Source organism: Necator americanus, chromosome III (genome assembly GCF_031761385.1).
Source record: "Necator americanus strain Aroian chromosome III, whole genome shotgun sequence".
NCBI classification, from domain to species: domain Eukaryota; kingdom Metazoa; phylum Nematoda; class Chromadorea; order Rhabditida; family Ancylostomatidae; genus Necator; species Necator americanus.
This window is the reverse complement of record NC_087373.1, coordinates 34,291,457-34,303,655: the sequence shown is the minus strand read 5'-3', so window position 1 is coordinate 34,303,655 and position 12,199 is coordinate 34,291,457. Positions and strand designations below refer to the sequence as shown.

At 44.5% G+C, this 12,199-nt stretch overlaps 4 protein-coding genes across 5 annotated transcripts; 3 read left to right on the top strand and 1 right to left on the bottom strand.

Annotated features, from left to right (window-relative positions):
* Window positions 1–3,265: 3,265 nt before the first annotated feature.
* Window positions 3,266–4,256, top strand: RB195_011885 (uncharacterized protein; the record flags this gene model as incomplete). 2 transcript variants are annotated; one of them, XM_064193489.1, is made up of 2 exons in its annotated part: window positions 3,266–3,683; window positions 3,766–4,256. In XM_064193489.1, the coding sequence occupies 2 exons, from the start codon at window positions 3,266–3,268 to the stop codon at window positions 4,254–4,256; spliced, it is 909 nt and encodes a 302-aa protein (XP_064051071.1). The 2 variants fall into 2 exon arrangements, with proteins under 2 accessions (XP_064051071.1, XP_064051072.1); XM_064193488.1 differs by having other exon boundaries at window positions 3,266–3,793.
* A 96-nt stretch (window positions 4,257–4,352) lies between these two features.
* RB195_011884 (uncharacterized protein) lies at window positions 4,353–4,940 on the top strand (the record flags this gene model as incomplete). The annotated part of the gene is made up of 1 exon (XM_064193487.1): window positions 4,353–4,940. One exon carries the CDS (start codon window positions 4,353–4,355, stop codon window positions 4,938–4,940), a length of 588 nt encoding a protein of 195 aa, XP_064051070.1.
* A 400-nt stretch (window positions 4,941–5,340) lies between these two features.
* Window positions 5,341–5,871, top strand: RB195_011883 (uncharacterized protein; the record flags this gene model as incomplete). Its single annotated transcript, XM_064193486.1, has 1 exon — window positions 5,341–5,871. One exon carries the CDS (start codon window positions 5,341–5,343, stop codon window positions 5,869–5,871), a length of 531 nt encoding a protein of 176 aa, XP_064051069.1.
* A 963-nt stretch (window positions 5,872–6,834) lies between these two features.
* RB195_011882 (uncharacterized protein) lies at window positions 6,835–11,098 on the bottom strand (the record flags this gene model as incomplete). The annotated part of the gene is made up of 6 exons (XM_064193485.1): window positions 6,835–6,967; window positions 7,039–7,124; window positions 8,014–8,079; window positions 8,154–8,285; window positions 10,711–10,886; window positions 10,942–11,098. 6 exons carry the CDS (start codon window positions 11,096–11,098, stop codon window positions 6,835–6,837), a joined length of 750 nt encoding a protein of 249 aa, XP_064051068.1.
* Window positions 11,099–12,199: the final 1,101 nt, after the last annotated feature.

Sequence of the window (12,199 nt, the reverse complement as noted above, 5' to 3'; positions counted from 1 at the left end):
CTGGTTGCGGTCTAGTTCCGTAAGCAGCCCCGCTCGAAGAGGTGCGCGGTTAGGGGTCGAATGGGTAACCCTGCTAGCACCACCCATCGCTGCAGTCTGCTGCCTTGATCCCAGCCGCTATCCCTACTGCGCCGTTTTGAGAGCACCCACCCACGCAGCACAGAGCTTTGTTTCGTTTTGACCCAACTATATTATTGCCTGATGCTGTTGCCCACATCTTCCCCGAATCGTGTCGTTCTTGAAGAGAGTTCTCGTCAACTTTCTCGACCTAGTGCAAGAACTCGCACAGAATCCATTCATCCGTCACTGCTGCTTATCATTGGCCAGTTTGAGTTGGCGTCTCGCTTGAAGTGTCTTTCGTCTCCGAGTGACCCGAGCATTCTCGAGTTGACAGTGTCCGACAGTTCAGCGTCTCGAAATGGAGAGTTGATATGAAAGATTCACGCTCCCTCTAAGTATCAGACCTATTTGGGTATTTCTTTGGCGGTGTGCTGGACGACAACACCTTTTTGCAATATCTGGATAACTTGCGGCAAATGACTGTGCAGGTCATTTGCCGCTCGTAAATACGCACGGGCTACACTCAAATGCCTGATTGTACTTAGTATAAGCAAAGCCACCGCTACCCAGTAGCATTCAGACTTGTATACGCAGTCCCATTATGTGACATGTAGTTTTTTTTTGTCCTGGAGATTTGTTGCCTTCCTAATGAATAGATTGTTTTTGTTTTGTCTTGTATGCATTCCATCCTCGGCATTCTCAGTCGTGTACAGACAATTCGCCGAACCATAGCATAGCATTATTGAGCCCGCAAGCTGATTTCCATGGATGCTTTTCTGTCAGTTGGCATGGATCGGTAAGGCGCAAATTTCTTTTCAAAGCTTAAATTTCCTTCAAAATTTTGCTCCAAAGGCGTATTCTGATGAAAATTTCTCTTTTTGTGACTTGTGATCGTGGGAGTTGGGAGGGAGGGGGCACTCAATGGTGCCTTTATTTCTCGACGCTCTAACTTACTTTTTCCCTCAGTAACTTTAGCTTACATGTCATAGATCCTCTAAAATTAATGCTTAGCCCTTAGAGCGTAGGCACGATTTATTTATTTATGTCCAGAAATTAGAAACCTCTAAGTCTCCCGGCCCTCACCTGCATTTTATCCCTGATCTTTTAATGACATTATCTTATAGTAGAGTCAAAACGAGCTGAATCTCGGGCAATCGCGTAAACGGCTGTGTTCGAAGTGACGCGAAGTGGATCGAAGTGGGAACGTCGCCTGCTTTACCCGAGCTGCAGTGATAGTAGTGCTGGCGGGGTTCCTTCCTCGATCCCATTTACTATCTTCGTCGTTCTGCTTCGATCGGAACTTCACCGAGCTTCAGGTCGTCTTGACCCAACTACAACTATTGTTCCTACAGGCCGTATGACAGAAATCACAACTGGCGCGAACGACTGTATCGCGTGTTCCTGCGGAGCACCCAAAGGAAGGGGACTACCGAAATATAGTCGCGTCAAAACGACATGAAGCACGGTGCAGATGCGTAAGCGGTTGCGCTCGAAGAGACGCGGTGCAGGTAGCAGTTGGAATCGAGGTGGGACCATCGCGAACTGCAAACATGGACGGTGGTAGCAGGTGTCCTCACTCGATCCTAACCGCTATGCCCCACAGCACCGCTTCGAGCGCAACCGCTTACGCAGCTACACCGTTATGTCGTTTTGGCTCTACCATATCGAGATGCTCATCTACGTTTAGTCTTTGCTTTGTCCGCGTTCTTTTCGTTGTCTTCTCTCTGCTCGCCCTTCTCATTGTATGTGGACCAACCTTAGCAGCTTGCACCCGCTGCAGTCACTTGGCGCCATCGCATTTCGATTAACAAGAAAGCGACTTGTCTAACAATGGAAGAATAGCGTTCCCCATCGTTGTACCATTTTACTGTTATTAAAAATCCTACATTTAAAGGCATCACCCTACGAATCTAGGACGATACGGGTTTCAGGTGGGCTATACGTATACGGGGTCGTAGATTGTTGAGAAGAGGGTGATTCCGTTCATCTCTCCTTGTATCAGTGTAAACGTACGACCCCGGAACGCTATTTCTTCGACGAATCGCAGGCGGGGCGCAAACGTTACACATTGCAACAGAAGCCGTCATAAGAAACAGCATTACTGGGTCGTCCGTTTCGACTGATACAAGAAGAAATGGACGGAATCACCCTCTTCCCTACAATCTACGACCCCGTATAGGCATAAACCACCTGAAACCCGTACCACCCCAGATTTGTGGGGTGATGCCTTTAACATGATTCTCCGTTTCTGCATTTTCTAAAGACAGTACCTAGGGCCATTTAGGGAAGACCTGGTCCGTAAGGCAAACTTTAGATCATCTTGCACGAAAGAAAGCAAACATCTCCCTAGAAGAAAAGGTAGAAATGTGAAGCCAAACATGTAGTATATAAATAGATAACAAGCAAAACAGGTGGGTAATAATACACACAACATTTAGAAAGACATCTCTTGAACTGATATGTGAACCGACTACATAGGACCTGTTCAAAGTTCACTGTTGTAGACTCATGGAAAACACCGAGATCTGTAACTCTCCATTCATTTTCTCAGATATATTCAGGAAAAATCCCTTTACCAAGTCGTAGAGAACCCCATATTCTTCTTCTTTCGAGCCAACCTCACTTTTCTTTTATATATATATATATATATATATATATATATATATGCATATATTTTTGTTTGTAATGACAACAAGTTCCCTTCAACCTCGTGGTTTCTTTCAATCCACTTTTTGCCGTCATCTCCACATTACACTCATGGATATTCTCTTCCTAACCCAGGTACGGAAGGTATAGTTGGGCCGCCACGGATCTCCTTCACTAGAGGGACCAAAGCCGGTTAGTCGGGAGGCGCGACCTCAGGTGGCAGATACAGGGCCAAAAGCGACCTCGTACCTGGTCAAAGACGCGGGTGGGTTCAGGGGATGAGCTTCCTGTTTCTGGTGAGCCTAAACTGACTCATGACAGCCTTATATCCCGCACATCGGTCCTCCCAAAAGCCTGCAATCAAGTGATTGGGAGGAAGGGAAGCGGTTTGGAGTCGCCTCCATTAAATAAGCTTCATTTGCGCTTGCAACTTGGCCATGGACTTTGAAATTCACGCATGTCACAGTGGTAGAAAAAAGCCCTAATTCCGGAGGAAAGCCTGGTACGGTAGCGCCAGGTTCCAGGAGTCATAAAGGTTCCGGAACGGAAAAGGACTAGGATGACAATCTGTACTTATCTGCACGTATGTTTGCATCGGAAGCGGCCATATGAAGATCTGATGATGCAAGCCAGGAAGATTAAGTACGACGTCATCGGGCTGACCGAGACGAGACGACACCACCCGCTAAGCGCCATGTATGATGCTGGAGAAGAACTGTTCCTAGGAACATGCGACAGTAGAGGAGTTGGTGGAGTTGATGTCCTCGTCAACACGAGTACGGCAAAGAACATCGACTATTTTGAACGACTTAAGACCCGAATCGGACGTCTGCAGGTGAGAAGATGTGGTTCAACGTCAGCTTTAACTATCTTCGTCGCTTACGCTCCAACATCAAACCACGAAAAACTCGAAGTTTTCTATATGGACCTGGAGAAGTTCTACCGAGAAGATCATATCTTCTACAAGGTCATGATTGGTAATTTCAACGCCGAAATGGCCCGAGACGAACGCCTGAGGAACTTTACATTGGGACCCACGGCGTACAATGGAATGTACAGGGGGAGAGGTTCTCCGAGTTCATCATGACGACTATGACCATCCATGGGAATTCGCAATTCCAGAAGCCCGCTTCTCTACGCTGGACGTGGGAGTCACTCGGGAGGGAAGGTACCAAACTGAAATTGATCACATCATCGTTAATAAAAGGTTTTTCTTGACGGACATCGCTGTTGTGCCAAAGTTTTATACGGAATCGGACCATCGCCTCCTCTGGGGAAGATTTTTGTTCACCCGGAAAGAAGAGAAACCCGCGAAGTTTAGAGAGCAAAGTCCCACAACTATCATTAACTGGGATCTCTTCGCTACACTAGCCGACTTTTGGGAAGATTCCGCAATGGACAACATCGATGAGGAATACGACCGGCTCGTTGAACATCTTCACGAATGCAAGAGGAAGGCTGAAAGTTTTAAAACCACCAAGAGACGCCCGTGTCTCGAAACTTTCGAGCTGATACGCACGAGGACAAGAACTAGTTCGACAAAGCTTTAGAAGAAAAAAAAGAAAAGTGCGGAAAATTTAGAGCGGGAAGCATCTATGTCGTCAATACTTGCAATAAAAACCGCAAAAGGAAAACGTTACATAAAGATGGAATATATACAGCCATGTCTGCTTCCCTCCTCACCATCTGAGAGAAGACAGACATGTCAATCTAGAGCTCCTCCTGTCCGAAGTACGTTATGGTATCACGTCCTTAAGAAATCGTATAGCACCGGGTCCCTACAGAATAAGACCAGAACACCTGAAGAACCTTCCGCCAGTACTAATACAACACCTTGGCGAGGCTCTTTACACGTTACCTGTCGGAATGCAAAGTTCCTGAGCATTGGAAGACCAGCAAGACGGTGTTGTTATACAAGAAGGGAGATCCATATGACATCGGCAGCAATTACCCAATCTTGTTTACTGTCCGTCGTCTACAAGCTCTTTACAAGAGCTTTTCTTTACATACTTAATAGGATTGAAAAAGTCTTCAATGAACGACAGCTATGCGAGCAAGCAGGGTTTCGAAAGGGATTCAGCACAATTGACCACATTCACACTGTTTCGAAACTCATTGAGGTATCACGAGAGTACAAGATGCCGGTCTGTCTCACATTCACCGACTTGAAAAGGCCTTCGACTCAGCTGGGCGGTCATGGAATTTTTCCCGATGTGCCTTCATGTACTGAGTAGGGACAGTCAAGGCGTCCCTACTCAGTACATGAAGGTACATCGGGAGTTGTACAGTAACCTCACGACCAGAATTTCGCCGACTTCTACAAGAATATCACCATTGGCGTGAAGAGAGGGTCCGGCAGGGTGACGCAATCTCATTTAAAATATTCACAGCCACGCTCGAGAACGCAGTGCGAAAGCCGGAATGGGACGACATGCGAGTGAATATTGATGGTCGCCAGCATCTTGTACTCTCGTGATATCTCAATGAGTGCGCTACACCATTTGCGCTTTGCTGATGACATCGTTCTGATAATACCTAGCACCTGTCAAGCGAAGCGAATGCTAACCGAATTCGAGGAAACATGTGCATCGGCCTTCAGCTGAATCTGCAAAAGACGATGTTCATGCGCAACGGATGGGTCTCGGACGCCCCATTCACGCTCAACGGAAAAAACATATCCAAATGCACCAGCTACGTTTATCTGGGTCGGGAATTGAACATGGTGAACGACCTGACCCCCGAGCTGGGCAGGAGGAGACGAACCGCTTGGGGAGCGTACAAGAGCATCGAGGATGTAGTGAAGAAGATCAGGAACACCCGGCTCCGTGCTCACCTCTTCAACTCTTACTACTTCTGTGGTTGACCTATGCTTTGGAAACCTGGGGATTTCACAAGCAGGAAGAAAATGTGGTGGGCGTCATTGAACGCGCAATTGAAAGAGTGATGCTAGGAGTATCTCGTTTCACGCAATTGAGGGACGGGATCCGAAGCTCTCCTCTACGTCAGCGTTCGAAGATTAGATACGCCGCCGCGTTTGCCAAGGAAAGTAGAATAAGGTGGGCCGGACACGTGATGCGCTTTAACGGCAATCGTTGGACCGGAGTCGTGAGCGACTGGATTCTCCGCGATATTAGGCGCACTACAGGAAGATCGCTTACCCTATAGTCAGATTTTTTCACGAAGTCCTTCAAAGAAAATTATTATACTTTTTTTTTTTTTTTTTTTTTTTTTTTTTTTTTTTTTTTTTTTTTTTTTCTTCCCTTTTTTGGGGGTTTTTTTCCCCCCTCTTCTTCCCCCCCCTTTTTTTTTTTCCGGGGGGTTTATTTTTTTAGAATTTTGGGGGGATTAAAAATTTTTTTTTTTTGCCTTTGCCCCCCCCCAGTATTTTTTTTTTTTTTTTTTTTTTTTTTTTTTATCATAAAAATTTTTTTTGGTTGTTGGGGGGGGCCCCCCAAGGGGGTTTTTAAACTCCAGAAACTTTATCCTTTATCTTTTCGTGTCTCACACGAAAAGAGAAACCACTGGGGACGCGATGGGGACAAATGGAAGAATTACTGGCGCCCGCTTGACCAGCTCGAAGATCAACGGGAGTCAAAGTGATCGAGGTGATACTCAAGCCGAAAGGACATGAAGCTCAGTGCAGTTAGTGCAGTGTCAGCTAGTGCTCCATCACACCGCTTCGAGCGCAGCCGCAACTACACTGAACTCTGCGTCCTTTTCATCTGATTATATTTGAAAATATATTGGTGGATTAGTATTGATAAGTCAATACTCGCTGAAATTTCCAGAAATCGACGTGATCCTGAAATTCTCGGAACTATTTGCAGTGTTATTCCATCGCTGCCATTACCTTCTTTTTTAGCAGTGAAGCTATCTATAAAATACGAATCCTCTGTAAGGATTCTGATCTCTTTCTTCGTCGATCGAAAAGGACTTTTTTTCCTACAATGCAGCATGCGGCGCGCTTGATTCCACATGCTTGTGAAGTGATTTATCGGTATAGAAATATTGTACGAAAATGATATCTTTAATCTATACTGACATTGTTTTATACATAATATAAGTCAATAGTAATGAGATATCAACGAAAATGTATCCCTAAAATCATGTTCCGCTCATTTCGAAGTCTTATTCTTTTGGCTTTTGTTTATGTGCCACATAAATGCACAATGGCATGCCGGGTTCCAGTGACCTATAGGGACATTTTGAACCTGCTGGACCAACCACATAGGCTTCATCTCCTGTTTTATTAGCTCCAACCCTGGAAATTTACCTTTTTACGACAAATATTTATTTTTTTTTCTTGAGATTACAAACATAGAAATGACTTACATGCTTTCAAGTACACAAGTAAGCTTTTGAACTCCTGCTTGTTTGATTAGAGCGCATCCAATGTGAGTAGATGTGTCGATTAGAAGCTGAATGGTGTCTCTTTAGAAAAAGAAGAAGGACGTATAGTCGTCTTTACGCGCGTCTGATGCAACCCTCCCGAAATTGCAACAGTTGCTCTAAAATCGTTGAAGTTCAAGTGTAAGGTATCCTTGTGCGAGCATCGTTTACTATTTGTTTTATATTTTGCTATGGACTCGGTGACTTCGTCCGCCGTAACCCGAATTTCAGATTTTTCAGCGGCTGCAAACCACAGCGAACAGTGGAGTTATAGTGGGATCAAAAAAACATGGAGCACGGTGTAGGTGCACGAGCGGTCGCGCTCTACGAACGCGGTTTTTCATCATTCGCAGACGGCCGCAGGTGGTTTGATTGGCATTTTTGACAATTTGAGAAAATTTGCCAAGTGACGTCATCCGATTGGGGGCATTTTTTGTTCTTATCATTCTTTTTCCTCTTCTCCCATTTCTTTCGTCTTTTATGTTTCTTCTTCTTAATTCTGCTGTATTTGCTTTTGTGATATGTATTTATATGGTACGCGTATTGTTCCTAAGTTATTGTATTGTTTTTGTTCATGTATTTATTTTCATGTTGTTGTTCTTTTTTTTGTTTGTAGGAAAGGGAGATTAGAGCAGAAACAAAAAAAGCTAACATAGAAATAAACACAATTTTGAATCAAATTTCAAAAGTAAAGCAACAAGCGAACAAAAGCAATACGTGTTTTTGCGTTGAAGCGCGTCGTTTCTGATAGAACAAAAATGGCCGGATTTGCTTGACCTTCTTCGGCACGCAAGTGACGATGCCGGATGGCAACTGCCGATAAACTGCGAAATTATCTAATATTTTGCACAGACGATACAACGGTACACAATGTCTGCTCAATAACGTTTTATTAAAATGATGGATGAACTACTTTACCTGTTTTTCGTTCATCTGGAGATTTGTCAGCACCATTAACTTGCTTCGCACATCCGCGACTGCGTTCTCAAAAGTAAATAAGATGAAAATGGTGGATGTAAAGGGACTAACCAGCACACAAATCACTCTTTTGCACATACCTCACTAACTTGCCATAATGACGATTTGGAAATTTCTACGTATTCATATACATTTTTAGCAGGTTTTGTTTCGTCAATTTTCGATTTAGAAGCGTGCGTGTAAGCTTCCTCTTGCAGAACACAGCTCCATTGCTTAATGTGGTAAACTGACGGTGGTACAACAATGAGAAGTGTGAGAGAGAATTTTAGTGGCAAGGATACTTAGAGGTGGTGATACTAGACAGCCTTTAAGTGAATCATGAAGCTGCGTATATAGGTCTGACTGCTACCTACTTGTGGTGCCCCTGCTTTCGCTGAACGGAATCAGGCATTTGTGTTTAGATTGGCATTGGGAACTTTGAGCTATATAACGTGCACAGTTATATAGCACAAGATTCCCATACATTGCAAAGATGCTGTCGTCCAGCACCCAAAGCCCATAATCTGAAAGGTCAAGTGCCTGAAGGGAGCATGGAATCTTTGGCAACAACCATTTGTTTTTTCACGCTAAACTGACGAATACTGTCGAATGAATTCCAAAGAACCGCCCTGTCTAGGCCTCTATGATATCTCCGTGTTTGGTGCGAGGCAGGAAATACCCATCAGAGATAGGCCAGTCGTTGGTATCGCAGACTACACTATCTGTTGCGGCGATGGTGTGGGGAACGATGATGATTCTACGATGATGAAAAGAAGATAGATGGAACGCGATAGCTGGGAGGAACGATTAGAACAACCTGGTGGAGGAATTTGGCTCTAGATGCGCCTTTGTACGACCGCGGGTCCTTAGAAGACGTAAACAATCGCATGTGCTAGGAAAATGGTGTCAAACTGTGGAGCGCAGGCAGGATAACGGTGACCGTCTGTCTGGTCGACTTATGTGAACAGACGGGCCTTATAATCGCTTCCGCGTTTAAGAGGAATCACGTCAAACAGCTCTCGTAGCAGGAACCACTGGACCATTCTTTTAACATTAACATTTTCTTTTCTTTTTCTTTTTTTCTTTCTTCTGAAAAGCAGCGCAAGCGGAAGATGGGAACTTCAGCTCAACTACTTTCTGACAAGGAACATTCCTCAGTCAAAATTCCAAAAATCTAGAGCTGTATGGGACGTCGCGTTCGATCCTTCGACCTCGCTGAATATTTGCTTCTGTTTTAGGAGAACTTGGTCGACCAGCACGTGAAAAGTCACTTACAGAGTGTTGTCCAAAAGTTGGTTTAAAACGAATTGTTGATTCGGAAGGAGATTCTCGTTAGTCCTTAACTCGCCGATATGCTCGTCGCAAGTTCGCAATTCATTCATAGTTTTCAAAACAGACTTTTCGGTTGTCTTCTTCTCTGTTAGAAATCTTACCAGTATTGACTTCACGTTATAAGGAAATACTTTACAAATTTTGTCGGACAGTGATGTTACTAAGTGTTCGAATACCTTGCGTGACTTATAGACCACCTTTTGCGTACGCAGTTATACCTGCTAGGACGAGGTAGACGTTCAGTTAAGCAACCATGACGATGTTTGCCTACGCCACGTGTTCTCTGCAGCTCGTCTTCTTACTCTCGTTGCGTCCACGAGGTCTTGCGTGCAAAGGCACCTCCTACAAAAACATGAAGCACGAGTCATTTGCGTTCGCGCTCGAAACAGCGCGGTGGAGGCACCAGTTGGAACTGAGGTGGGACCATCGCAAACTGAAGCGATGGGTGGTGCCAGCAGAGTTTCCAATGCGCACCTAACCGCTACGCTCCACCGCACCGCCTCGAGAAAAGCCGTGTACGCAATGCCACCGTGCTTCAAGTCGTTTTGACCCTACTATAAGTTCCTACTTGTCTACGTCGAAGCTTCGACAGCAAGTTTATTACCGTTGTTGCTTCACTTGTTAAGAGTTCTTCTCCGTTATACAACAGAAGTTTCGTAGCAAATGAGCCAAAGCCATTTTTTTTTGTGGATGGGACCACTTTTTTGAGTAGCACTCGTAGTAAAAGTTGAGATAAAACTGTTATTTAGATCTTTGACCGTAAGAGGTTGTAAGATCGTTACGCAGCAAGAGAAGCGCAGATCGTCGATCGAGAACGGTGGACCTCTCTGCAACTTCCCTTCCTTCATCAAACGATGGTACAAAAAGCATTTAAGTTCTCGATTTCATCCGCGATGTTTTTCCGAAGTTTTTATTTGTGAGATTTTGGAGTTAGCTCTTCAGATGCCCGTGATGATTTTGATGAGTGCCCGTTCAGACGATGGCATGCCGAAGTGCTTCGTGAATAATCATCAACTGGGAGTGATGCGCACTTGCTACGCCTTCGTCTGAGTGCTATTTGATCGTTGTTCGATGTATACCACCACATATCATGAGAATGTTTTGGTTTGTGGTGCAATATTTCGTAAGCTGCTGGGTACGAGGTGGGGGCGTTTCAAAGTGCTTCTACGTTTCAGCATAGCGGTTGGCGTAGGACACAACTTCTAAAATCAGCGAAATGTCCTAGCGCAGAAAAATCCGTTGCAGTTGTGTGGGAGGCCAAGTGGAACGTATCACAGTTATCTAAGACTTTCGACAGGGACGTTGCATATTCCATACGAATCTAACCAGTTTGTACATAGCTGCTGCTGAAGGCAAATGTGGCTGTTGTCCGGATCCAGTCTTCTGTTTTCCAGAGGCGACATCCATGCGCAGAGCGTTTATATGATACAGAAGGATGAATTGTTCTCGTACTGAAATGCCGCTCTCACAGTACTTCATCATATCGGGTCTGCAGAATAGCGCTGAAATCGTAAGTTAAACCAGCGATACGTAAAACTTAACTCATAAAGCACTCACGAACGATAAGTGCAGTAAAGATGAAGAAGAATATGTAAACTAGAATGGTGAACCGAACGAGGACTGGTATTGCAGCGATTTTTTCAACAAACGATCTTGAGCTGTCGGAAGACTTGCCACGTGAACGCTCAGGGGTGGCTCCGGATTTTCCTTCCATGAAATACTAAGCTAACCAACTCGACTAAGGTACTTGCAAAAAGGGTTTAAATACATTCCATTTAGGTTATCATTATATTGTACAAGAAAACATGAAAGATGAAAATACAGAAAAAGCTGCAGCGATTCGAAGCGGTTGATGGTTGTTGTCTTCATCACCATGGACAAAAACAGAAGGCAAAAGAACATCCTGACTTCTTCATTAATGTCGTGACATATTCCTGCTTCATTTGAATTAAAAACTCTGTTTCCTTCAACAACAGATTTGTTATATTGCTTTCAGTCACGCCTTTCGTTTTTTTTGAGCGTACATGCGCCTATTGGGATCAAAAACTTAAGAAATACACTTTGTTTTAGATGGGTAGCTAGGCCAGAAGAGTTTTAAAAAAGTATAAGTCTAAAAAAGGTTTAAAGTAACGTTTCAACAAGCTTCGGTAATCTATTACTTCAATCACAATCATATACATTCATAAGCACCTTGTTTGAGCAAGCGACCGCGACGCAACTCTCGGAACTTCTTCATGATCCTTGTCTGACATGGCCTTTTGCTCTGGTTCGTCGATTACGGAATTATGCGGATAAACATGGGTACCGAAGCTTCTCCGTATACGTCTACATCATCTATATATACAAATTATATTCAAACGTTCCATACAAACAACGAAACAGGAAAGAGCACAGGTTTTTGACTACTCTACACCCCAAAAAGAAGGAGATCTTTTCACCGTATTATCGATTTTCTCGATTCAGGAGTATTTTCGCTCTAGGCGCAGTAAAATTTCCCCAGCTGGTGTTCTCTCATATGCTAGTTGTATATGCATACGATAAGCACAACAAGAGTACGGTAACTACAACTAGCGCCAGGGAGAGGCACGGTGGCGCTAGCGGTTCAGATCCAAGTGGGAAAATCGCCACTTTAGTTGGACTGCTGTGATGAGCGGGACTGGCCCGAGTGCCACCTCGTTCCAAAACAATTCGGTCGGTCTACGTCGGTCGTTCGGTCTTCGTGCGTCGCTTCGAGATCAGTCGCTTACACAATTGCACCCGGCTTCAGGTCGTTCTGGTGCGACTATGTATAGTATCGACGCAGCTGCTCGTATAG